Source organism: Stegodyphus dumicola, chromosome 3, assembly GCF_044657685.1.
Source record: "Stegodyphus dumicola isolate Sdum_Otavi_A_Nest chromosome 3, ASM4465768v1".
Taxonomy (NCBI): domain Eukaryota; kingdom Metazoa; phylum Arthropoda; class Arachnida; order Araneae; family Eresidae; genus Stegodyphus; species Stegodyphus dumicola.
Window position 1 is genome coordinate 8,564,822 of NC_140770.1, and position 27,939 is coordinate 8,592,760.

At 30.7% G+C, this 27,939-nt stretch overlaps 1 protein-coding gene across 4 annotated transcripts in view; it reads right to left on the minus strand.

Moving 5' to 3' along the window:
* Uba3 (Ubiquitin-like activating enzyme 3) overlaps positions 1 to 27,097 on the minus strand; it is a 43,905-nt gene extending 16,808 nt beyond the window's left edge. The window contains exons 1-12 of one of the 4 annotated variants that reach the window (XM_035361543.2): positions 26,927 to 27,081; positions 26,724 to 26,826; positions 25,154 to 25,220; positions 24,653 to 24,733; positions 20,194 to 20,276; positions 20,018 to 20,098; positions 17,462 to 17,505; positions 14,799 to 14,863; positions 10,680 to 10,829; positions 5,554 to 5,647; positions 2,994 to 3,107; positions 1,637 to 1,727 (exon numbers count right to left, since the gene is read on the minus strand). In XM_035361543.2, the coding sequence (XP_035217434.1) occupies positions 1,637 to 1,727; positions 2,994 to 3,107; positions 5,554 to 5,647; positions 10,680 to 10,829; positions 14,799 to 14,863; positions 17,462 to 17,505; positions 20,018 to 20,098; positions 20,194 to 20,276; positions 24,653 to 24,733; positions 25,154 to 25,220; positions 26,724 to 26,764 (911 nt within the window). In that variant the 5' untranslated portion in view covers positions 26,765 to 26,826; positions 26,927 to 27,081. Of the gene's footprint in view, positions 1 to 1,636; positions 1,728 to 2,993; positions 3,108 to 5,553; positions 5,648 to 10,679; positions 10,830 to 14,798; positions 14,864 to 17,461; positions 17,506 to 20,017; positions 20,099 to 20,193; positions 20,277 to 24,652; positions 24,734 to 25,153; positions 26,692 to 26,723 lie in introns of those variants that run through there. The other 3 variants (XM_035361546.2, XM_035361545.2, XM_085812542.1) reach the window with 3 other exon arrangements.
* Positions 27,098 to 27,939: the final 842 nt, after the last annotated feature.

The window sequence follows — 27,939 nt, forward strand, 5'->3', positions numbered from 1 at the left end:
AATAATGATTTTGGAAAAGTTAAACAACAAGAATTAGCATGTTTGCAAATTTTGCAGGACTAATTTTGATTGTTCTGTATTTAAACCATCGAAACTAGTGCTGCAAAATTTAGAAACATTGTGCTGATTCTTGTCAACTTCTCCAATAATGGGATGTGTCAGTTTAGTATAGAAAATTTACCTTCAATAGAGTATGATCTCCCCTAGAAGAAATACAATACACACAGCAATGTGTAAAGAGATTGTATAATTGACAGCATTGCATGTCAGTTATGCAGTCTATCAGTTCCATAGGAAGTAAGAGCCACTGCTCTTGCAAAGCAGTTACTAGCGGGCATGTCAAAGGTTTGAAGAAGAGGATAGAGAGCAGCTATACATCTTCCTAAAGCATTCCAGACATGCATGATGGGATTCAGGTCCGGTGATCGATTTGGCCACTGCATGCACTAAATTGTTTGCAGCTGAAGATAATCATTCCATGATGCGAGCCCTGTGCGGTCTACCATTGTTGTCTTGTAGCAGAAAATTATCAACTATTGCTCGGGCATAAGTGCACACATAAGCATCAAGATAAGATGCCACCTCTATAGGCCTGAGCATTCATGGTTCCATGTGGAAAGACATAGAGTCTGTGCATCCACCCAGAGAGATACCATCCCAAATACAGACACTGCCTCCTCCGTATGCATCTCTTTCAAGGATGTTTGGGTGGTAACGGGTTCCAAGTTCTCTCTAAATCAAATAATGCCTACTGTCACTTTGCAGGCTAAACTTGGATTCAATGAGAACAGACCTTCACTGATCAGACGTCCAGTGGACATGTTGCCCTGCCCACCTCAAATGTTCCCCTCTATGACGTGATGTGAGTGGCACACAAATGTCTGATCGCGTCACATACCAACCTCCTTCATGAAGCTTTTTATTCACAGCTGGCACTAACACCAGCCTTTCGGTGGTTACAACAAGGGAGGATCTGAGTTGAGTTGGAATTGAGTCTCTATTCTTGCGTGTGCATAACAACAAATATCGTCATCAGAGCTCATTGCAGCAGTTCTCTGTCCTTGGTTGTACCTCCTGGATTCGAATCTGTGGTTAGAAATTGTTTCTAAAATCTATCAACCACAGAAGGACACACGTTTAGCCATCTGGCCACTTCTCCCTGACTTTATCCTGCCTCTAGTCTTCCAACAGCTCTCCACAGCAGTTCTTCTGGCAAATGATGCCTGGGGCATTGTTACAAATTGGCTGTCCCAGATTTCTTACCTCAATATCACAGCAAAATTTGCAGACTTGCTCTGAAACTTGAAATTTTATGCTCCTCCCAGATGAGGTATTTCAATTGCAGCTACACTAATTTGCGTATAACAGTTTTTCTTGGCAATATTTATTCGACAACATATTCAGATTTTATATGGATTGGCTTATTTTTGAATGGGTTATCACTATTTTTGTAATTTTTCTTTAGCTTTTGGAAACCAGTGTAATCCAACAAATAGATTTTGCCAATATGCATTTTATATCTAAGTTTTATTTTTAAAAATTTTTACAGTTTTTTTTGGGGGGAGGGGGCTATAAAGATGCAAATTACTTGACGGTACACACAAAAATATTCAATAGAAATACAATGATTACATACTTTGTGGCTAATTTAAAAACTTCTGTTGTACAGACTGCTGCAATCACAGCATTAGTAGAAGCTACAGCAGGAATAATATTTTTGATGACACCTAAAATTTTAAGAAATTACAAAACTTTGATTAATATGTGTATTTTAAAATGAACTCAGAAAATAATTACAACTGTAAGGGGGAAAATCTAATGCACAAAAAAAAAAAAACTCTAAAAGTAACAAATCATTTATTGAATACAGATTATCAATCTATATAGTACATTAAACAAAGAAATAAATTATTTTAGATTCTTTTAAGTATTAATTTCAGGTACAACTCTGTTACGGGGATCATATGAAACTGCAGCAAAATATATGCACAAAATAATTAAATCCTGCAAATGTGCCAATTTAATTCCAAATTGCATGTAAATATAAATTTCTCTAAACATGCATGAATTTAGATTGTGCTCCAGAATTAAATTTATACAGCTCCAGATTGTTAACCACTGAAATGTTAGTTTAATTTTAAAAAATTTTTATAGCTTTGTGGATCGAACAATTTGGAAACTGCCAAAGAATGAAAAGTCTGCAATAGAAAATTTTCAGAGAAAAAGCATCATTCATGATAACAAATTATGCTTGAACAATCACAAAAAAAGTATTTTATCGATAGCTCAACAATGAAATTGCGCTGCAGGAAAAATATTGATGAGAAGAAAGAATTAAAAACACTAAATTGGTTCAAAGGATCAAAAATCCCCTTCCTTACAACTGTTTGATTCATTTATTTTTGGTGTCAGAAAATGATATCTATTGAATTTGTGAACAGCCAAAGATCAATCACAATACTACTGAAGACTGGAACAGTTACATGCGTAAGGTGTGTGCAACAGCTTTAAATCACTAGGCCTATGTAGAAAATCCGCTGATGAGACAAGATTATTGAAGTACGTACATTATATACAGAATCAAATGAATGTTTTTAGCCACAGTTCTATACCAACAGACAAAAACTTTGTTAAGTGTCATAAGGGAAAATATTGCAGAAGGAAGTATTACTTATACTGAATGCTAGAATGCATATAAATCAGACTGCTGTAAGCATAAAATTGCTGGGAAGCTTATAAATTGCAAGATGCTCCAAATATTTTACTGTCGACCATAAATGTTAACCTATTGTCTAAATTAAACTAATATTTTTTAACAGTTATTTACTATTATGCTTCCTTCCTTTCATTAGGGTTACCATAATTATTTTTGGCATCAACTATAATTTCGTGAATTTTTACGGTCCCGATAACGGAATAGTATGCAATTTCATTTATACTTTGCCTCTTTGAACTCATAACAAGCACAAAGATTATAGATTTAAATTACAAACCTTGTGTTAATCTGTAAGTTACCCCAGGTATATTATATTCAGCAGCTCTCTCTAAGGCTTTTTCATATATCCACCTTACATGCTGCGGATCATCTCCATCAATAGATATATCCTCTGAAATGCAAATATTATATCACATTCTACATGATTCACAATTACTTTAACAGACCAGAAAATTATAAAATTTTCTCTCTCATTTTGAGTTTGGACTGATTGAAGGGTCTTCATTCTTCTCCTCCAAAGTTTTGAACTTTGAACTCCACAATGCTTAGTGGAAAAAAAAATGAAAGTTATGCAGTGATTCTGGAGTTGCTATAGAATAAGGATATGCAGCTCTATAATTTATGTTCTTTGTAAATATTTTATTTTTTGTTTCTATAATAAATGGTTAAGTTACTTGTTAATTTACATTATTGTGGAAGAAAATTCTCATTAATTCTCATTCTCTCTCAATCAAATTTATAAAATTCTCAGTTTCAATCACATCCTAATTAATAATAATTTCATAACTAAGCAAATATATTTAAAATCTTTCACACCTAAACAATGTTTTAAAATTAATATAATTACCTGATCAAATGAAATATCAGTAAAAGTTCAACTATTCAGAAAGCTCGAGAAATGCTGGATAAAAAACTGCGGGCAGTTTAGCTGGTATAAACAGTTCTGGTGATGACTGGGCACCTGTAACATCACTCCATGCCAGACGGTAGTGCATGTTTGGCTCTTCAGCAAAAACAACACATCATGCACTGGCGTGTGATCGGCAGCAAATGTGTAAGAATATATGTGACTTATTATCTTAAAGGGGTCATTAGTCTCGAAACATGATTTTGCATCGATTCACTTTAAATGCTATCTACAGTAAATGTATTGTTTCACTTTTCATTCGATTCTTGCCATTTGACAAAATGTAAGATCTTTCAAATTTAATCTGCCTGCTATGGATTAACAAATTAAGCTATTTAAAAGCAATAGATGCCGTTCTTAAAAGCATTATTTTTTTTACTTTTGATTCAAATTGACTAAAATAAAAATTCATTTAATTGATGATATATCTACATAATTTTTTTTTAGATTGAAACTATAATTTTTTTTTTTTTTTTTTTTTTTTTTTTGTTGTTGTTTTTCAAATATACTAAAGATATTATAATGTTTTGTTTTTCAAATATACTTAAGATATTATAATGTTTCATCTAAACGTCCATTCATATGTCCTATAAAATGTTTCACCATTCCACCTGGGCCATCCCTACTAGTAATGTCTACTGATAAACCATATTAAACTTAAAAAAAAAAGCCCTTTTGGGTGGCCATTGAAATTTAAACCCTTTCAGACTTTTTTACTAACTTCCTTCTAACTTATGATTATTTCATGTAATCGATATATCACCCTTCTACTTTTCATGGTCTTCTCTTATAGTTTCTTATAGGTCTGAATGCATTGAATCTATCATACAAACTGGCAACTGTTGGCACTGATGGTCATCTTCACTAAGATGGTCTTAAGACCAAAATTGCCTCGAACATTGGTTGATCACCTTAAGATTGGTTTATCACCTGCTGCATTTAAATTAATTACTTTCATTACTTTACAATGGTCACAATGATTAAAACTCTGGTTAAACAATATTTAAAATAATAAACTTAAAATATCAAAGAGATAAAACTAAAATATCAGAATTATACATATTCCACAGCTGCTACCCTAAAATCTGAAAAATCAGAAGATTTATTGCTCAAAAACTGGAAGGTCCTAATGCCATGCATGATGCCATTTCAAAAAGAACTCCTGACTGATATTAACTGGATAATATGTGATTCAAGTAAATGAACTATTTATGATATGATGCTCACTATAAAAATATATTAATATTTAATAAGATAGTCTATGTTTTTTGGCGAATTTCATTTTTTAATACTCTCCCTTTTATGCCCATGAAATCCTGCGGAGGGAAAGCTTTATTAAGTAAGAAATGATAAAAAATAATATAAATAATTAGTATTTGTGTGGACAAACTTTATAATGTACAATATATTGAAGTAAAACAAAATTAAATACAAATATTAGCTCATTAAACATTGCTTCAATCTTCATATAAAATTCTATATATGTCTAACAGGGGATTGAGACTATTCGGATCATTAAGATTATAAGATATTAAATAAGAAAAATTTAATAACATCATAAAATGTGCTAAGAAAAGTATAATAGAATTCAGATGAAATAAAATTTAATAACATCATAAAATGTGCTAAGAAAAGTATAATAGAATTCAGACGAAATAAAATTTAATAGCAAAAATTATTCTGAAATTCACTAGAAGTGGGAGAACGCAATTTTTATAATTTAAATTTCATTAATTCAGTAAATTTCATTTATTACAGAGAAACATTTTCCTCGGTAAAAGCTAAAAAATTAAAAACTGAAAGAGTTGGCAGCTATAATATTCTAACAATTTGGTTTATAATCACCCGCTCACTACCTGCCCAACACTAAACACACCTCATAAGTTAGGTTAAATTATCAGAAATTAAAATTAGCAAGAATCTAACATACTTCTTTCTTTTGGCCAAAGCAACACTTTCACATATTCTATGCAGTGTTCAGGTAGGCGAGGAGTTTGGGCAATGGTACAAAGAGGAAATGTTACCTGAAAACATTTTAAGCAAATATACTGCTAAATATAATAAACTATATTTAATGTAATCATGCATAGGCCTGTGTTTCATGTGATAAAAAATATTGAAAATTAAATAAATGCTATAATTGAATTTATGCATTATTAACTTTTCCTTTGGAAAAATATTAAAGAATGATAAAATAATCTTATTAATAAAATAACAGAAACATAAGAATATAAATTAATCCCGTATCTAAATTTTTTGATATTTTTGCTTCCAAGATAAATTATTATATATTGCACGTTTAAGAAATATATCGTAAAATAAATATAAGTTGAAGCACATAAAATATATAAATAATTATTAAATTAAGATGGATAAAATTATTCAGCATGAATAGGTTTTATGTAATGCATTTAATCTCCTTTAGTACTGGATTCTAAAAATATTCTACATCTATCATTGCTACAAGGCTACCAAATATTGTGAAACTTTGGATCATGAACACCTCACCTCGGAAATAATTCAGTAAAAAACCTAATAAGGAATGATATCTCAAGTTATAAACACTCAGATTGGTAACATATGATTTTCAAAGCTGTTTTGAAGTGACCTATGCCACATAATTAACCCTCAGGAACATGAATTTAATATTTTCCATTGCTTATTAGAAAAATGTTCAAATTGGCAACATATGATTTTCAAAGGTGTTTTGAAGTCTATACCGCATAATTAACCCTCAGGGACATCCAATTTCCTTAATATTTTCCATTGCTTCAGTCTCATTAACAAAGTTTTGGAAGTCTGTGAATTATAAGATCACAGTTTGTGGCCTGGAAGAATTTATGGCCCCCAGAATTACAGGCAGAGACATAAAGCACTCTAACATTTAGAGACTTTTTTAAGCCTATACTGAATCTCTACACAAAACTTAAGCTAGGAAATTAACAATGAAGACATGCAGAAATAACAAGAGAGATATTGAAATGAGCTCAACAAGAAAGAATTTCAATAACCTCAGCAACAGCAACAAAAGGCAAATGTGGAAGAACTCATCTGCAAAATTTGTGCAAAATGGGATAAGATGCAAAGCTTTCATGTAACAATATCACCTTGCTAAAGCAATAACATAAGAATTTTCGATGACAATTGCATGTCTCACTTTAGAAACACTTTAAAGTATAGGCAAGAAAAAATATCTCATTGGAAAAGTTTTGACTGAAACAGAACCTCAACGCCTCTTGAAGAGAGTCACATACCTCTTAAAAAACAAAGCAAAAAATGAAAAAAGGTGCTTCCTAAAGAGATCTGATGTTTTTACGGAAAGAAATATAGCATGATTAACACTTTCCCCATCATTTTCCATTTATGCTGTCTGCTTCATACCCTTTCCCTTTTACAAGTGGAATAAAATTAAATTTTTATCTATTTTATCTGCTTAAAAGTGCATTTATCTTTTTTATATCTTATTGATATCAGTTTTGGGTTATAAACATAAGCACAAAATACTCTTGTAAAGTTTAAATAAGTAACCATTTGTGGTCCAGCAATGCATTTATCTCTTTTACATTAATTGCTATGAGGAAAATGATTTAAACTTATGAACATTTTGGTTGATAAACAACCTTTAGGACAAATTAAGCACAGTGAACAAAGGTTTCACTGTACTGCTAATTCAAACCAGGCTTGAATTCCATTAAGCATGCTACCTAAACAGATATCTGTGTGATTTTCTCCATGTATAACATTACTACAAGCCAGTTTCTCTAAAAAAAATCTTCCACATAGGCATCTCCTGTTTTATTCTATTAATCCTATCCTCCAGACAGTCATTATATATTAACAAACTAAACCCAAAATATACCCCTTCATGCCTCATAATTTTTTAACTATTTTCCATGACTTCATAGATCAACCATAGGATGCAACCATATTTTGCATTAAAAAAAGGTTAATTTTATATCTGATATTTTAATATTGCTTCTGATTTCTATTCACAATATTATTTTGTTTATTATGACAGAATATAAAAAGCACATCAGTTATGTGTCCTATTTGCAATTTAAAAATTAATTATCGCAGGGAGAAGGCATGGTTGTAACTATACATCCCCTTCACAATGGTGTCCACCAATTAAGTGCTTCCATAATGAAATGGCCTTTGTTGTGGCGCAAAGGTAATGAATATTAAATAAGCACCTGGCCATAAAAAAATAATAACTATTATTATTATTGCATTATTTTTTGAAAAGTACTGATATCAACTTACAGTACGTTCTAATATAAACAGACTATACAGTAAAACCCTGCATGACAACTATTATAAAGATTTCCTAAGACAAATTACAGTTCGTGGTTTTCAAATAGAAGAAAATACTATTTGAATTCTCAGATTCTTTCTAATGCCATTTTGTATATTAAAGTTGCTATATTTATCAGATTCTGATTCAGTTCATTTAATTTTATGACACATTCAGTTTACCTATTATAATTTTCTGTAATACTGGATCATGCAAAAAATTCTTTTGGGTTTCTAAAGATAAATACAGATGAAGGAGTACAAAAACATAAAAAACTTCACTGAATCACATAAAAACCATTTTGTCCTATGACTTTCTACCATCTCTCTGGCATATGGAAAATTTCTTTTTTAAAACATCACCATGTTTATTCATATTAAGAATTCATCAGATTTATTCATATAAAGGTACTGTTTGATATTCTCCACAGAAGTAAATTCCAGGCTGCTCACGGAACTTTGAAGTGTTCTGAAGAGATGAAAATCTGAGGGGAAGAGGTCTGGTGGATATGGGAGGTGATACAAAACATTCCATCCATAGTCAAATAGTCTTTTTGTCTGACATTCATCAAAATGCAGAGTCCAGCTTTGTGATGATGGAAGTCAGTTCTGAACAACTTCAATTAATTAGTCAATTCTACACACTTTCTTTGATTTCTGCTTTTAAAACTGCCATTTGGGAAGAATAATTTTTCAAATTTACTGTTTGATTTGATGTCAACAATTCTAGTTCATCGGCATAGAATTCGTTAGTATAAAATTCCTTCATAATCTCACCAAAGCATTATTTCTGCTTCAAAAAAGGGCCTTCTTTATTTCTTTTCAGCAAAGAACCACATGCCAAAACTCAAGCAAGTATATTTTACTCTGTTTAAAGCAAGGAGCACCCTTACATCATGATTGTTTACCTTTTTCAAATAATCATATATTGTAGTATTTTTGGAACATTTAATCTCTCTGTTAGTACCTGAGCACAAAACTTTCAACAACAGTTTCCTTTAACAGACCCTTGTTTACAGAGGATGATCATCCACAGCGGACATCATCTTTGAGGCTGAAATTTCTGCGATTACTTCTTAAACCATCTTCAAACTGTATTATCAGAAACAGCACTTTGTCTATATACAATGCAAATTTTATGAGTTGCCTGACTAACATTTTCTCCCCTTTTTGAAAATACGGAGGTCATTCTGAAATTTTTGAGATACGTGCAGACAATAAGTGACAAAAAAATAAACAGTTAGATTTGAAAATATGAGCTATTTTAACCAAGCATACAATTTTTTATTGGACAATTGCAAGTAGTTTACTGTAGCATAAATTTTAGGCAGAAGGAAAAATGGAGATAATGCAAGAACATTATCGTCCTATGATTTTCTGTGATTTTTTAAAGTGAGATTCAATCAAGAAGAACGAGTTTGACGTCTACAATTAGCATTTGGAAATGCAGGTGCATCTCATGTTACCGTATTCAGATGGTTTACAGAATTTCACTAAGATCGGTCACACTCTCTTCAGAATGAAGAATACACAAGAGACCACTACCAACAGTAATCCCATATAATGTGTCTGTCGTGTGAAAAATGTTAATCAATGATAATCGCTGCACTTACCAAATGATACAGAAGGAACTTAACATTGAATCCACCACCATACATAAAATTATTCAAGAATTGCATATGAAAAAGATAGTCCCCTGTTGCATTCCCCATAATTTAACTGAGCACCAAAAAAAGGACTGTGTTACAATCAGTAAAAAAAACCTTAAATTATTTTAAGATGGTGGCCACCACATTATTCCTAAAATTGCAACCGGTGATGAAATGTACCTATCATTTATTGATGTTCCAACACATCAAGAAAGTTAAGTATGGGTCGTTGAAGATGATCCCACACCCACAACGGTGAAAAAAAAATATATCATGAAAAAGTAATGTATGCCATTTTCTTCAGAAGTACAGGACTGGTCAAAGCCATCAAACTGGAAGGACAGAAGACAGTCACAGCTAACTGGTACACCACAAAGTATCTTCCAGAAATTCTTCAAGAAGTGAATGTGAAGAGGATTCATGCTCTATCATAACAATGCATCTTCTCTTTCAGCAAGATTGACAGTTGAGTTTCTTGAACAAAAACATATAAAATGATAGAACATCCACCCTATTCACCTGATCTAGCTATGTGTGACTTATGGTTATTTTTTAATCTAAAAAAGGACATACACAGATATTATTTTCATTCCAAAGATGAGACTGATGAGATTACAAATGCATTTTTTTTCATCTATTCCAAGAAATGAATAACTTGAGTCATTTTATGAAAATTCCCCTAAAGAAGTGCTGGAAGAGACCATTTTGAACATATCTAAAATTTCATAACTTTTAAAGTCTACGAGTATCTCAAAAATTTCAGGGTGACATTCGTAAAAGAGGGTAATATAATTTAAGTTCCTCATTCTTACAATGCAATGAAAAAAAATCACAAAGCATGTTACTATGTAAAATGATCAGAAACGTCTGTATTTAAGCATCCACTTAGATAAAAGTTATTCCTTATCAAGAAAAGATGCTGCAATATGATAAACTACACAATTTTTGGAAGACCTGATATGCTTTAATATTTTATTCATATGCTTACTATTTACTGCTTTGTTTCTTTTTTTACATTTCTAATTACCTTCCATATGGTTATAAAACTTTCAATTTCAGAAATTAAGCCTTATATCCACTTCATATGAGAACAATGTAAACTACTAAGCAGTACCTGTGGTGGGTAGAGATCTAGAGTGCAGTCGATGCAAGCTGTCATTCCTGGTACCATTACTCTCACATTTCCTTTGAAACCTTCAGTACCCCCATCTATCAAAGGGATTAAGCATCCATCTTGCTCCATTTCTTCAGAATTGATGCCAACCTTGAGAATATTAATTTCACATTACAAAATAAATAACTATGCATTCTCTTAATGATTAAATAAGGTTCTATTTTTAAAAGGTTAGATTAGTTTCTTTATGAAAAATCATGTTTGTGTGACACAATACAGCACTCGCTGGTTTTATTTTATATTTTTAAAAACAGAATACAATAAAATACAAATAAAAAATATCAAAACATGACTATGTAGAAACTCAAATGAAAACATCTTTAAAAAAATAAATAAAATATAAATAAACTATGAAAGCACAAGAAAAAAATTGAAAAAACATGAATTTGTGCATGATGGCATACACCGATTTCTTTCAAAAAGATTAATTACTAAAAGTTTAATTAGTCATTTTCTGAAGTATAAGTTTTAGTTTATCCTTCAGAGTTACTTGGTAATGTTACTTTTCATCTCTGTTATTAAATAATGAAGAATCTACATGCATGTTCCTTGCATTGTGAGAAAATGTCAGCAATGACAGCCACCAAATTTTCAACACATGTAGTCTTCCATCTGAGCATATATACATCAAAGCCAGAGGTTTTTATTTATTTTTTTTTTTATTTTATATCTGGCTCGAATTTAATGACATACTGATAGAACTTGAGAATTTAAAAGCAATTTGTTTCCATTCAGCAAAGATTTCAAATTTAATCAGAAAATTTCTCCAATTTAAAAGAAATGTTTTGCCACTCAGTAAAGAGTAAGATTTTTATATTTTAAATTTAGTAAAGAACTCAGCTATTCAAAAGAAATATATGCCAATAGTCGATATAAAACAATTTTATCTTCCATACAACAGTTTGTTGCCATTTAGTAAAGAATAAAATATTTAATTTTTCTTTCAAATTTAATCTGTCTGTTTTTGATTAACAAAGTTAGTGATGTAAAAACAATAGACACAGTTCTTTATCTCTGTTGCTATTAATTATTAGCTGGACTACCGAAATTAAACTAGCTAGATTCATTAAAATCATTACATATTTCTTTTTTCTTTTTAATAGTTAACTATTTTAGGCAGCTGGAAGTACAAGCTGCTAATTTATTACAAACAGAGACTAAATCACTGGGATCTAGCTGTATAAGGGAGAAGGAAAAAAAAAGAACAAAGCTGCTTCGCTTAATAGTCACTGAAATAACATCCAATTGCCACTGCTTCATCATGGACTATTATGGCACAGTTTTATTTAAAAACTGAAGTAATAACTGCAAGATGCTGAAATCAAGATTTAGATTAGAAATACTTTGACAGCTTTTCAGTTTAAATATTAATAATAAATTAATTTTGATAATTATATAGCATATATTACATCAACAGCAGAAGGAACAAGTATGGAACTTTTTTTTTTGAGAAAATTGTCATAACTAATGAATAAACATAGTTTATTAAAAAAATGGTGGCTTTGTAAATTGACAAATAAAGTTGACAAAGTGTATTTGGAAATTTATGAGCAAAAAGATCTAGAGTCTTCATTAAATATACAACATTTTTATCAATTTAATGCTTTCAATTACTTTTGTTAAATATATAAATAAACAAACAAACTTAAACAAAAGGGGGTCTGGCCAAATATAGGAAATTTTTCAAGTACAAAAACTTTGAAAATTCGGTACTTTGGAATATCCTCGCTAGTAACCTTTTACGCCTCATTTTCAAAACAAGTTGCAGCCATTTCTTATCAGATTTATTGTTCGTTTCAATACTGGCATACAATTACATAGAATTTTTATCAGATAGTGTCTATCAGATAGATGTCTAATTTTATTCGTATTATTTATATTATTTTTATATTATTATAAATTTATATTATTATAAAAATAATATAAATAATACGAATAAATAATACATTATTATTTATAATTTTATACAATACCATTCGTGGTAATAAAGTCAATTAGAATGCAATCACACCGCTCCCTCGAAGGCAAAAATACAGAAAAGGCAAAGTCAAGGGTTAAATTCATCAATTCTAATGGGAATACGCTAGCTAAGTAAAGCACTGGGGTTTTACATAATTTCTGAATAAGCTATTTGTATGAAGTGAAATAATTCTTGCATTTAAACTTGTATTCCAAATTAAGATTTAACTTGAAATTAATGTAGATAATTACTGAGAGAATTAGATTTTTGTAGCGTAGTTTACATGAGATAAGATCACTTGGGGTCACATGATATGAACCGGAGAATCATCTTGTTGAACCATGAAAGCATAATAAATTCTTAAATTAATGTCTTTTTACAAATTTATTGGCTTTTTACAAATTTTAAATTATATTAAAATGGTTATGCCTTCAAAATAAAAAATCCTTAGAACTAACATTTGTCAACATTTTCTATGTGTATACTGTATGTTGTCGCCACTACTTGGCGAGATTTGCACCGGTGAAATGGAAAAGTACTGAAAATTCAAAGACTATTGTTACGAATATGGTATTTAAAAAGCTAATTTAGTTCAATTATAAATTAAATGGTTTTATTTCCCGCACAGTGCAGCGTGTGACGAATATTAAAAGAAAGCTAAGCCGGAAAAATTGAAAATACAAGAGCATGTGCATTTAACATTAAATAAATAAATATGTCTTTTTGATTTCTAGAAAGTACTAGAAAATTCTCGCGCGTGATTTTTAAAATCTTATAAAAGGAGGAAAACTTCTCAGTTCGTACTAGTTGCTTAGTTTGTTGTTGTTTAGAAAACTGATCTTGTTGATTGTAGCGAATTTGCGGATTAGCTTTCTTTAGGTGTTTTGAATTAAGCTCTATTGAACGTTTGAGTAGTTAGAAGATAACTACTGTGATATATTGTGATACTACACAATTATTTGAAGGCATTTAATCATATTTGTTGTGATAATAATAAATTTTCTTCATTTTTTTATCGGACTTGTGCAATCATTTCGTAACGAACCCGTACACACGCAACACTATGTTTAGCACGGAAACATTGTCTTATAGATCCATTACCAATTCTGAAACTAAGTACATAATTGTTATATGCATACAGAAAAGGATATTACTTACAAAACAAGTAATATAGCAAAAATTTTTCAAGTCAATTCCTACTTAGGTCAACAAAGAAAATTTTTATTTTAGTTACTTTTTATTAACATTTTTTTGTTTCTAATTTACAAAGCTTATCGTGGTCTATAATTTCTCATTCTATCCATCTCTTGTAATGCTTCATTATTGCAAGGAACCTTTCCAGTGAGTTCTTCAATTAAATATTCCATCTAATGATTTCACACGACTCAAGGCGAGATATGCTTGACCTGCTGTGAAAAGTTTTCGTCCTAGATATATTACTGCATTATCTACAGTGCTACCTTACATCTTATGTACTGTTATTGCCCATGATAGTATTAATGGTAGCATTCTTTGTTGAGTAGTACCGTAGCTGCGTTTGGCGGAGAATTGCACTGATATTGGCTCGAATATAATAATATAAAAAATATTAACACTTTGAGTCATATTACAAATATAAATATTACAAGTCATATTAAAAACAGTGTATCTTTAGTTCCAATAAACAGGAATAAATAAGTGATATGTGAAAAAAATGTGAAAAAACTGCATTAACATCAAGCGCTATCCAATACAAATTTTAAAAAGTGTATGAACTTAAGTGGATGAATAAAAAGCATTTTATCAATGATTGAAAATTTGAACAAGATATAAGGAGAGTGTGAGCTAATAGAAGGAATTTAAAAATACACAAAGGATGTACAACTACAATAATGCAGTTATATATATATAACTATATAAATGTTCCGATCTATGATGGAATTTCTTTCTTTTAAAGACAGAGCGTGCTAAACAACTAGAATTTTAATGCTAATAAAGAGATACAGCATCAAATTAATCAAGAAATGCTTCAACTTGTTTTCTTAGATGGATTCATTATATTAATAGGCTGCTATATTAAAACACTGGAATATCGCACACATTATTTTAAATGAACTTACAAGCATTCCATTTATCCACCTTCTAGCAATAATAGAATCAAGTCCACAAACAATAATATGAAATTCTGAAAGGAAAAAAAGTAATAAGAATATTCTGGGTATGAAAAACAGATTCTGTTATTGTTCAAATATAATATAACTTCAGGCTTATTATTAATATACAACATAACTGAAAATGGTCTAAAAAATTTGTAATATAGCATGTCATTTAAAATAAGCTGTTTGGGAATAGAGCGAGTGGAAATTGACAACTGCAAACATTATGACAGACAACAGATTTTTAATTGGTCTAGTTTAATTAATTAATGTGCAGCAAATAAATTTTTATCAAAATGTAAGGTTCTTACATTAATTAATCATTTGTTATCATTTTAATCTGTACTTTAACTTTTTTCTGTATACACCAGAATGCAAATTAACTCTTAGAGTATATGAGCTAAAGGTTAAAGTTACTGACATTGATGTTGTGCTGTTAGAATTTTGCCAGTTCTGTCTAGAAGTGATTAATCCCACTTTTGCATTCTCTTGCAACTGATACTTTAAACTTACATGCTGGTAAAAGAAATTCAGGCAGTTTATGGCTTATTTATTTACCTGTGTAGTCTCAAACTATTTTATCAATGTTTAAATCTAATTGACTGTTATTTTATATTTTACACCATAGTACCTTTTATGTTAAAAATTCAGATTAAATAAAAAAGATTGTTTTAAAACCTTCTTCATTACTTTGTGAGATTTTAAGATTCAGCAATAAATCACTAATCTGTCTAATGAGGTCTGTTGAACTTAACTTGGCTTCCAGATACATGACGATCTTACAAAATTTTTTAAAAAAATCAATAGCTCATTAAAATATAACTCCCTGAACTATTACATATTTCCCATACATACAAACTGAAGCGGAATGGTTTTAACACTTCAAGGGGCCACTGTAACTTTTACTTTGTAATAAACGTTTGTTTGACAATTGACTACTGATAAAATCTTTGATTCAGCAACAATATTTTAAAAGGGCATCGCTTTGTAGAATTGATTGGGCTTTTCAAAGAAAGAAAGACAAAAAAATCAGCTATGCCTATGCTGAGATTCAAAATCTTTCGATTGCTAGCAGGACATATTACCACTCACATCACAAAGGTATGCAATGAAGAAGTATAAAATTTTTTATAATTCCCCTTTATAAAGATCTGTTGGAGAGGAAGGAGACCTAGTCATCAAACTCAAGTGGTGAAAGATTATTGTAGTCTGGCTGCAATGTATATTATACTCTTTGAAAGAGGAAAGGTAAAAAATCAGATATGCGCTAACTGGGATTCAAATAACTATTAACTTAGAACTGGATACAGTATGTAACAAGAATGAAATAACTTCTATTTAAAAAAAATCCGGTGAATCTTTACATTATGGTAACGTCGCGAGTTTTTGGCGAAAATTTGGCGACCAACCTTGCTACAGCAACCTGCTAGTTTTGTTTTGGACGCCATTTTGTTTTCACGAAGTAAAAGTATGTTTTCTTTTTTTTTACTCAACATTTTTTCCAACAATCTGCTAGCCGAATTACGCTTATACTAGAACTTTTATGGAACAAAAATGCTTAATCATGACGAAGATTAGGGAGAAAGTGCAGAATCGCAAATTACTTGCCACGTTTTTAAGAATTGCACATACACGGTAACCATGTACACGTCGACCTATTTTCACTCAAAAAAACATCCCAAAATTGCACAAAAATGGCATAGCGCACACTCTTTACTTTATCTATGTACACATCGACCTACTTCCACTTAAAAAGTCAAAGAAAATTGACAAAAATCCAATTCTTCTTACTCTTGTAAAAAGTGCCAAACAAATAAATGAGCAATTCTGCACTTAAGCAGCGAAATTGTTTCTAAATGCTTAATAGCTAAAATTACAATTGAAATTTTCCGGAAAATGTCACATTACATGTCTCATGATCTTTCGTTTCTCTGAGACAAAATAATCTGTGATTCAAACTGTTACTTCACAGATTATTGCTGAAGTCCTAGCTAGTAACCTTTATCGCCTTACCAAAATGTCGCCAAACTACCTGTTACCATATTCTAAAGATTAGCCAAAAATCCTGCTTACACTACAGAATTTAGTTACAAACAACAGTAGCAAATGAAAAAAAAAAAAAAATCTACATTAATTCTACTTTTTAAAAGAATCTCAAATGCAGAGCAAAAAAGTATCAATCAGTAATAAACTGCTTAATTCTATAGTGTAAGCAATGCATCTTTCTATAAATAAAATGTCACCGTAGCAACTTTAATGTATTAACCTAATATTGTACTTTTTAAAATAATTGTAACTAAAACTAAATGACACAATTTGAGTAATAGTTCATTAAATGCTGTGTATAAAATAATTTCAAAAATGCTATTCAAATTTTAAAATATTATGCTTCATTTTTAAAAACGTTTATATATATTCCAAGAATAAAATGCAGAGATTTATGTACACTACATAATTTTTATTTTGCGCATCCCAATTTCTGTTAGAATTAAATCGTTATAGCTTTACATTCGGAAGAATTTAAAATTTTAAACTTAGTGTTCAGTTGCATGTGAAAATTATTGCTGAATCAAAATTTACAATGTGATATACAAAAAAAAAAAAAAAAAAAAAAAAAAAACCCTTACTTCGGTAGAAAGATTCATCAAAATCTTGAATCTTCTTAAAATGTCTAAGGCAGAATTTAAGAAAAATTTTCCAAACAAAAAAGCATTTCAGCAAGTATGCTTGCACCAATTTAGGCAAATTCAGGAATTCATAGGAAATTAAACAAATACAAGAAAGAAATAATCTGCCTTTCTAAGATAACATTCATTAGACATACTTAGAATCCGATACTTAAACGTTAACAACTGTTCGTTAAAATGAACTGTGCATAAATTTATTTTAATTCGAAGCACATTTACTTAAATAGTCAACTAAATGTTTAAAAACTATTTATAGAACCAACTGTATATTACAGTAGTGCCAAATTATATTTCTGTAAAACTGTTTAAAGAATTTTCGAATTAAAGAAAAAGGTTACTGACCATTATAATATAAGACACTTTGTGACTCATAGAAGGATCTTGAATTTTAATTTTATACCCGTTTATATTAAATAGATGTAAAATTAAACTCAGTGGGCCTTCTGTCAACATCAAAACATAAATCCTATCTCCTATGAAAAGAATGACAATATTACTGTATATTATGTAAAATAATCAGAAAATGAACACTATAAGAAAGTTAACAATTATTACATACATATAACTAAGTAGTTCTTAAAAAAAAAAATGGAAACATTTAACTTTGAATATAATATAATTGATCATTGTGAATAAAGGAGTTTATTATTTTTTTTAATATGTATACAGTCAAAAGTCGTTAATTCGGACACCCATAATCCGGAACGATCTATAATCCGGATCTCAAAGCTACGAACTTTCTGCGCATGCATCGCGTTCACGCATGCGCACAGGCGTTTAAGAGTGCGCGTAAGACCTTTACGTCTGCGAATATGTTTGTGCGCATGCGCGTTTAATGTGTAGCGGAGGTATAAGCTAAGCTAAAAATTCAGTTAATGTTGCAGATTGCGTTGTTCCTTAATCTTCGAATTGGATCCGGCTTATTATTTTTTGCAGACTGTTAGAGCAATTTCATAAAAGTAAGCTTGAACTTTCGATTATGTCAAATAGAATTTCTGATATATATTTACTAATATGTAATTTGTATCTACAAAGCGAAAGTATGTTTTGAAATCCGAAATCTGTTTATCAATTTCACGCTGCAGATTGGAAGTAGATCTGTCAGCACTATCCTTATCTTCAGGGTAGATGTTTTTATTTTATTTGGCTTATAATTCCTTACTAAGTCTAGTATTTCATCTCAACGTACTCCGTCTTTGATATGATTTAAATCAAGTTCCTCGTCATTATAATTCGCTTCCGATAGTGAAGAAAGTGACCCAGAGGTTATTGAAAACAAAAACATTTCAATTGACAAATTAGTCGGTGTTCTCAACACAGCAATTATAGGACTTGAACAGCAGAACTTTGTAACTAAACAAGAAATTATGTCTGTTTAATAGAATTAAAGAGAAAGTATTATCACATGAAACGAAGTAACTTACATTGAAAGAAATGTTTAATAAAGTAAACAAATAAATATTAAGCTTTTTCTTTTTGTAAATTTTGATACCCTTTAGATCATAATTGTTCTTTATTTCATAAATTACGGTTTCATATTTTTAATTTTGTAATTTCTGCATGCCATCTTACCAGATTTAAAGTGATGATTTATAATCCGGAAAAATCGATAATCTGGAATCGCCGAAGTCCCGACGAGTCCGGATTAACGACTTTTGACATATGTTCTACAAGATGAAATAACATCAATATTTGCTGAAGAAAATTAGCTAGTTTCTGATTATCCACACCCTAATGCAAAGTTGTGGGAAAAGTATTCATGAAGCAAAGCAACATGTTGCCAAAACAGTTATTTGGCCATCCACAATATCACTCAGAAGTATTATGTGGTAATCCAGGAAAGCACATAGCACATGTTGTATGATGCCAAGCTCTGATGCTTCTAAGTGAAACCAGATCACTGTGTACAAGGGCAACAGCAAAAAGAAACCCAGGTATGTATAAAGCATGTTTATTTTGGTTGATGTGCAATGTTCAAGTTGTACAATGCCAAGTTTTAGCAAGTCACTGATGTCTTAGGTAAAAACAGATCACTGTAAACATCAGCAGAACAGCAGCACAAAAAAGAAGGATTTCTTGAAAATGGTAAGTATTACAAATAGTTCTTGCTTTTAATTTTATTGACTGAAAACTACAGTTTTTAATTGTATTGATTACTGCTTTTAATTTTATTGATTTATTATATTATGCTACTGCTTTTAATTTAATTGATTTATTTAATTTTATTGACTGAAAACTATGTAAATTTCTTGCTTTTAATTTTATTGACTGAAACTGAATGGAACTTAGTACGCCCTCATTTTGAAAATGGCTGTTGCCTTTCATGTATTAGTTTGGCAAAAATTTAGTCACTAATGAATTACAAATGCTCACAAAGTAACACAAACTTAAAAAGTGACTCAACATATATTTCAGAATTAAAAGAAAAGCATCACAGTAAATATTTACAATTACTATCGCATCATTTACTGTTGAATAGGAAAATCAAAAGGATACGGAACAACATTGCAGCCTTCAATTCGTTTATTTATATGAGCAGCCGCCACATCTGCTTTCGGCTTGCCGACATCACTCACTCTAAAGTCATCATAAGAGAGTATTATATTTTTAAATCATGAGACAAATGTATACACATTATTGTAATTATTTATCTAAATAAGAACTTTACTGACCTGAACAAAAACTGTCTATTCAAATTTGAAACTTCTATTATATCCATATCAATAACTTCAATGTTTCTAAAACCCATCAAAGCCTTAAAATGAAAAATATTTCAGTAAAAAAAAAAAATCAGCCATCAAAAACAGGATATGATAAATTTTATATTATGCATAAAAATGAGGTTGATCTTTACAATATGGTAACTGGTAGTTTGGCGACATTTTGGAGGCGATAAAGGTTACTACCTGGGACTTTGGTAATAATGTGAGCAGTACTCAGTTCCGATTATGCATTATTTTGTGTGAGGGAAATGAGAGATCATGGGATATGTCATGTGATATTAATGGACAAATTACGGTTCTTTAATCGGAAAAGGGGGGAAATCGGGAAAAAATCTGGAAATTTTGTATTTGGCTTTATTCTGTGTTGTGTGAAACAGTGTTCGTGAATTTTTGGATCCCATGGCCGTAACTAAAGTGAATTCGAAATGGGTATTTATGTATGTATTAATTTAATGTATGTGCTCATTTATATTTTAAGTAGTGTTTTTGAATTTAATTATATTTTAATTAAATGAATAGTTATTTTGTGAATTTTATGTTTGTAGGAATTTCGTATACGTTTTAGTTGAAGTAAACGTGCATGGAAATAATTTAAATATCTGATACTAAGTATTTGTAATGGTTGCAGTATGAATTCGTTGGTGACGTGTATAATGTAATAGATGATTTAGAGGTAAAAGTTTTTGGATATTTTATTTATTTTATATGTGGAAATGTTCATATTTGGAAAGGGTAAATACTTTTTCGCGATCAGGTTATTTTATATATGTTCTTTTTACCGGGTTTAAAGATTGAGAAAATTGTCATGTGTTTTCGTGAAATTTTTCTAATTTATGAGAAAAAAGCAGTGTGCATGGATATAGTGAAGAGTGTGCGCAATGTCATTTTTGTGCAATTCTGGGATGTTTTTTTAAGTAAAAATAAGTCGGTGTGTACATGGTTTAGTGATATTTTAATTAAATGATAGTTATTTTGTGAATTTTATGTTTGTAGGAATTTGGTACACGTTTAAGTTGAAGTAAACGTGCATGGAAATAATTTAAATATCTGACACTAAGTATTTGTAATGCTTGCGGTATGAATTTGTTGGTGGCGTGTATAATGTAATAGATGATTTAGAGGTAAAAGTTTTTGGATATTTTATTTATTTTATATGTGGAAATGTTCATATTTGGAAAGGGTAAATACTTTTTCGCGATCAGGTAATTTCATATATGTTCTTTTTACCGGATTTAAAGATTGAGAAAATTGTCATGTATTTTCGTGAAATTTTTCTAATTTATGAGAAAAAAGCAGTGTACATGGATATAGTGAAGAGTGTGCGCAATGCCATTTTTGTGCAATTCTGGGATGTTTTTTTTAAGTAAAAATAAGTCAGCGTGTACATGGTTTATGTGTATGTGTTATTTTGAAAAACGCGTAAGGAGTATGGTGTTGTGCACTTTTTCCCAATTTTGCAGTGAATATTTGTCATGATTAAGCAGTTTTGTTAGATAAAATTTCTAGCATAAGTGAAATTCGGCTAGTGGATTGTTGGAAGAAGTGTTCAGTAGATAAAAAGAAAAGAAACATGTCTTTACTTCGTGAAAACAAAATGGCGGCGGGAAAAAAAAATAGAGGGTTGCTGTAGGAGAGTTGGTCGCCAAATTTTCGCCAAAAAAACGCCAAGTTACCATAATGTAAAGATCAACCAAAAATGATAATCAGGACCTGTATACATTTCTGCATATGGAGAGGGAATTGAAATAAATGAAATTATCGATAGCTGTTTTCTTCCCTTTAGCATTTTTTCTAAGTTTATTTGTACAAAAAGCAATTCAATGCTCCCATTAGTTTCTGTTTCATGACCTAATTTGTTAATGTTTAACAATATATCTTCGAAGAATAATTTTCTTTATGTAACCAATTTCTTTCTCAATAAATTTCCTCTTCATTTTAACATTTCAGATTTAATTGAAGATATCAGGGTACTATTCTGTTATCAGAACCAGATTCAGGAATGTATGAACATATGACCGTATGTATGTATGTGCATTTATATGTGTATGTATACACACATACATTCGTACTTACATATATAAAGTGCATGCATACATATATATATACATTTTCAAACCCAGTCCTGGATAACAGAACAATGCCAATTTCTGCTAATCCAAAGAACTGCATGTATTTAGAAAGTATTGAAGAAACTGCTAATTTTATTTCTTTAATATTATGAATACTCAGAATAAATGTAAAATGATATAAGGTCAGGGCAGGCACTAAAACCACTGTAGCAGAATTTTAGAAGTTAGTGAAGCACTGAGCAAAATTTTAGTGATTACGGATCAGTAAAATGTTAGGTATTAAGATTTAGCAAACTTTTTAGAATTTAAGACAGACACCAGACAGGACCCAAAAAGGATCAAGTTGGGAATCATACAGATTGCCACCAAGTTTTAAAATAGCTACAGCTGCACCTCTATATGATGTAGTGAGACATATAAGATGAATCTTTTAAACTGTTGGTTTTCAATTTTTTTATTAATAGAAAAATTCCTTTGTATAGATATGTCCATGCGACAAGATTAGAATTTCTGCAATTTTTCACTTTGTGTCTAATGAAAAGATGAGAAAATAAACTGAAGATGAACATGTTAAGAGAAAGACTTTTTAGGATAATAAGCAGAAAATTCAAATAACTCTGTTTTCACAAGAAATTCAATACAAATTTCCTATAAAACCCATTCATTAGATGTTAATGCCATGAAGGCATCACATTAATGTTAATGCCGTTTTATCACATTTTCTATAAATCTTGCTTTCAGATCCTTCTAAACCTTCTGAGATACAGAGTCTAAAAATTATCCCACTCTGTAAGAACAAAAAGCCAGAAGTTATTTGAATAAAAAGTTCAGAAACAAAAAGTGTAAAGAGAAATTTTAAGAGAAAACTGATATACATTTGAATATTCTGATACAATTACAAGGGAAAAAACTCTTATGAAAAATATAAAAGACAGGTGAAATTAATTTTTAAATAATTACGGTAGCTTTTCTGCTTTTGCTAAAGAGTGCTTTGAAAAGTGTTTTATAGTATTTATTATCTATCTTGTTTATTTCTCAGAATCAAAATGTCTTTAATATGCCAAAATGCAAAGTAATGTTAGATTTTAATTTTAGATAATTTGTGAGGCATTTCCATTCCAGCAATAACACATCCATAGAGGAAATGAAAGAAGCTTTAAAAAAAAAAAAATCCAGAAAAATTTTTAACTACCTCTTTCAGTAAATTTTATCTATTAGATATCTTCTGCTAGTAAGATTTATTCATCAATTTTAGTGGTACAACTCTGATATATGCCCTAATTTCACCAAATGTGGCGATATGTGTTCTGCGCTGGCTTTTGGCACGATTGCGTGTTGTATAGCAACCCTGTTGACGTTGAAAAATCTTTCGCTTGAGCTCGTTGGTTTGCGAAGATAGGGGGGGAAAGAGAAAATCGTGGAAGTTGTTGAGTTGAAGTTCGGCAAAAGGAAATATCGTGGCTATCCTGTTGATGGGCAGTGGGTATTTGGAGGTGTGGAAAGAAGGTCTGGGAGATTATTTTTAGTGGCTGTGCATGAAGGGGTAGGGATTTGTGATTTTATTTGTTTGTGAACCATAGTATGAATTTTCTGGATAGTGTGCCTGGCTGTCATATAAATACGATAGTGATTACGTGGTGGTGTGTAGTTGGTATTTCTGCTGTTCGAAAAAGCATTAATTCATGGTAAGTGCATTTTATTTTATTCTTGTTCTTATTTTGTAGAATGTTATGTTCATTGTTTTTTTAGTATGGATTTCTGTCATTAGTGTTGTTGTTTTTTTTAATTGTTTAAAATTTATTTTAGTTAGTTTATTTTGTTGATTAGTGCATAGCGGCTAGACTGTGCAATTCGTAGATGTTTTTTGAAGTTGAAATAGAATGCTGTATACATGGTAGTCTTTGAAATTTATTGTTATTATGTTAATTTATTAAAGTGAGGTGTGAGTAGTTCTGAGATTCGTTCGTTGCCTAGATTGTACCGTTCGTAGATTTTTTTTTAAGTTAAAACATATCGCTATGTACATGGATTCTTGTCAAATATTTTTGGTTAGAAACCTTACGTTTTTCTATCTAATTTTTTTGGTTTTTGTTTCGGATTTTTAGCTTAAATTGCGTGTTCAAAACGTCATTTTTGCATATACGAGAACCGCGTTCTTGGAGACTTTAAACTTAAAGTTTGAAATGTAGACAAAAAATTTAGATAGTAATATGACAGCGTGGAGTTTCTCGCCAAAAATATTTGGCGAGGAATTTGGCGACTTGAGGGCGCATATCAGAGTAGTTCCATTGTAGTATTTCTACTTATAATTATTATAATTTTAAAAATAGAAAGCTTACTAAATTTTTCAGCAATTCACAACCCAGTCCTCCGGCACCAATGACTAGAACATTACAAACATTCTGTATAAAGTTCAATACCTAAAAAATAAAATTTTACAGAGTGAATAATATTACTGTCTGTAGTAATAAAACAAATAAAACATAAAAAATAAATCTATCAACAAAACTAGATGACAAATTTTAAAAGTGAGTAATCATTAAAAATAAAATAATATGATGTCTACACCACAACTTCCTTCATGGAGTATCAAATTATATGCACTTTTTCCTGCATTTTTTCCTTCATTTAAACTTGTTTCCTCGAATTTCATAAGAGATACATTTCTATTTCAATTAAATCAGTTCTCACTTCGGGATAAGTCAAAAATGCATAAAAATTCCAATTATTTTCATTAAAAATTGAAAGATCTAGAAAAACATAAAACACCAAACACAGTTAAAACAATTTTCACAATTAAAATTAGAGTTTCTATGCAAAAACAAGCAATTTGTCCTTACTTGATTTAGAAATAATTCTGATTTTTCCTTTGCATGATGTTTGGGAGTCTCAGTCCGGAAGACGAAACTGTCAGCATACAGTAAACTTTTAACACCATTTTTTTAATTTCAGTTATCAGCCTATTTATGTATATGTTAAACAGAAGACATCTAGTAGCAGCTCCCTGTGGGAGGCCAGTCCTTAAAACTTTATATCATAAACAATCTTCATAATGAATTCGACAAATTTGCTGGCTAAGAAAACTTTTAAACCAATGAAATGTGTTTGAGTGAACTCCAACATTGAAAAGCTTTTAGAGTAAAGTACCCCTGCAAACTAAGTCATAAATAGATTTTAAGTCAATGAAAACTGGAGAAAGGGTTTTGGCTAATATTTGGAATATGGTAACAGGTAGTTTGGCGACATTTTGGTAAGGCGATAAAGGTTACTAGCTAGGACTTAAGCAGTTTACATGAATAAGGTCAAGAGTGTGCGCAATGCCATTTTTGTATAATTCTGGGATTTTTTTTTAAGTGAAAATAGGCCGATGTGTACATGGAAACCATGTATGTTCAATTCTTAAAAACACAGCAAGCAGTGGGCGATTCTGCACTTTCTCCCAATTTCGCACCTAATCTTCGTCATGACTAAGCACTTTTGTTCCATAAAAGTTCTAGCATACGCGTAATTCGGCTAGCAGATTGTTGGAAAAAAATGTTGAGTAAAAAAAAAAAAAAAATGTGCCTTTATTTTGTGAAAACAAAATGGCGACCAAAAAAAAAACTAGCAGGCTGCTGTAGCAGGGTTGGTTGCCAAATTTTCGCCAAGTTACCATAATCCGAAGGTGTTGTTTTTTATATAGTATATTCTTATCATTTGGCTAAGTGGTGTAAATGCTGGCCATTTGACCTATATTGTCAGAAATCAGCCTGTTCAATGACTATAAGCTGAAAATTCTCAACATACCAATTTAGCCTTTATTGAATTATCCTCTCCGTTAAGATTTACATAAAATATTTGAGAGTGAAATCAGTCTGTTTCCCTTTATGTCATTGGGCTTCTTTCCTTTTTTGGGGGATTGAGATTATTGATTTACACCACGCTGAGGGGATACAGATGGTATCTCACATAATACTGAAAAACTTCAGACTAGAATGAGTTGCTTTAATGCCTAAATTCATCAGCATGAATTGCATCTTCACTTGAAGATTTATTCCATTTTAGATGGCTTAATGCCACAGAGAGTTCTTTCATGGTGTCATAGTTCATTTGAATTATTGATTTTGAAAAACAACTTAATTAGGAAAACATAAAATGACTGAAGAAACTATGGAAACAAACATACATAAACAAGAACTGAGGGGCAAAACCCAATGCATATATATATATATGAAATATATATTTATACAGATAAATCGTCAGGTTCAATTGTGAGATTAATTTCAAGACATTACAATATTTAGAAACTTAAAAGTTTATGGAAAAGAAAGAAATCAAAGAAGAACCCAAAAATATTAATTCATACACAAAATGTAAACAATTATTCACGTAATATCAAAAACCAGCATTTTTACTATAGAAAATAAACACCTCAGGTCCAGGTGAAAAGTCTTCATGGGCAAAAGGTCCATTTCTCTCAAGAACTTTCGCTATGTGGTTCCAGCGACCTTGCCAATCCATTATTGCAGTACTTCTAGTCAGAAATAATAGTTATTCAAATGTATTGAAAAAAGCAAAGATATGAAATTAAGTGAGTTTCTGATAAGCTATTAAAAAAAATCGGACTATATTACAGCGAGAGACTTTTTGAAAACAAGTCAACTTTCCAACCGGCTTCCGAAAGAAACAATGTTTACATTCTACTAGAAATTTTATTCACTTCACTTCGTATTGATGGTAGAAAATACACTATACATAGAGAAAGTAAAATCTCCTTTTGTTACTTTTCGGTTATTCTTAACATATTTATCGATCAAATAGGGTCAATTGTGATGTTAATACTAAAGACAATCTGCGTTATTTCGTTTTAATGAATTTCACTTCTGTGATATCTGGCGACTGTTTGGCGATCAACAGAGCATGCTTGGCGCAGGTAGCTCTTCTTCGAGAAGGGTTAATGTATTTATTAGGAGTTGCATGTTAGCCTCGGAAGAGGAAGGTAGTAGATTGTACAATGCGGTAGGAGCGACGTACTGCTCTGAGTAACTATTATATTATTATTTGAATTATATATTTAATAAATGTTTGTTTCGTCTTGCTAAATGGTGCCTTGTTAAACCACGAAGTCATCACAACACGCTCTCTTACGAGAATAACCAGAGAGGTTAGAAGCTTAGAGCGTTGAAAACGGAAGAGGCGTAAAGTTAAGCCTAACTAACGAAAGAAGTGTTCATTTGCAAAAGAGAGTAAAAACGTGAGAATTATTTAATCGAGAGTTTGAAAGGCTTGATTCTAAAGGAAAATAGAAGAAAATGTTCAAAAACGCAAAGAAAGAGGATTTAGTAACAGTTCTATTGGAAATTGGCGAAGAAGCATCCCCAGATTTGAAGCTGGTAGAACTGAAACACAAACTCCAGAATAGCAAGGAATACATCGAAGATGCTGATTTCGTGAAAAATTCTGATTACTACAGTGGAGAATAGAAAAAGAAAAGAAGAAATGGAAAGAATGCAAATGGAAGAAGAAAGAATAAGAACAGAAAGAGAACACGAAATAGAACTAGCGGAGATTCGAGCAACTCAAAATGAAGGAAGTAGAAGTCCAACACTTTTAATCCAAAACACAGAACGAGAAACCGAAATTTCCC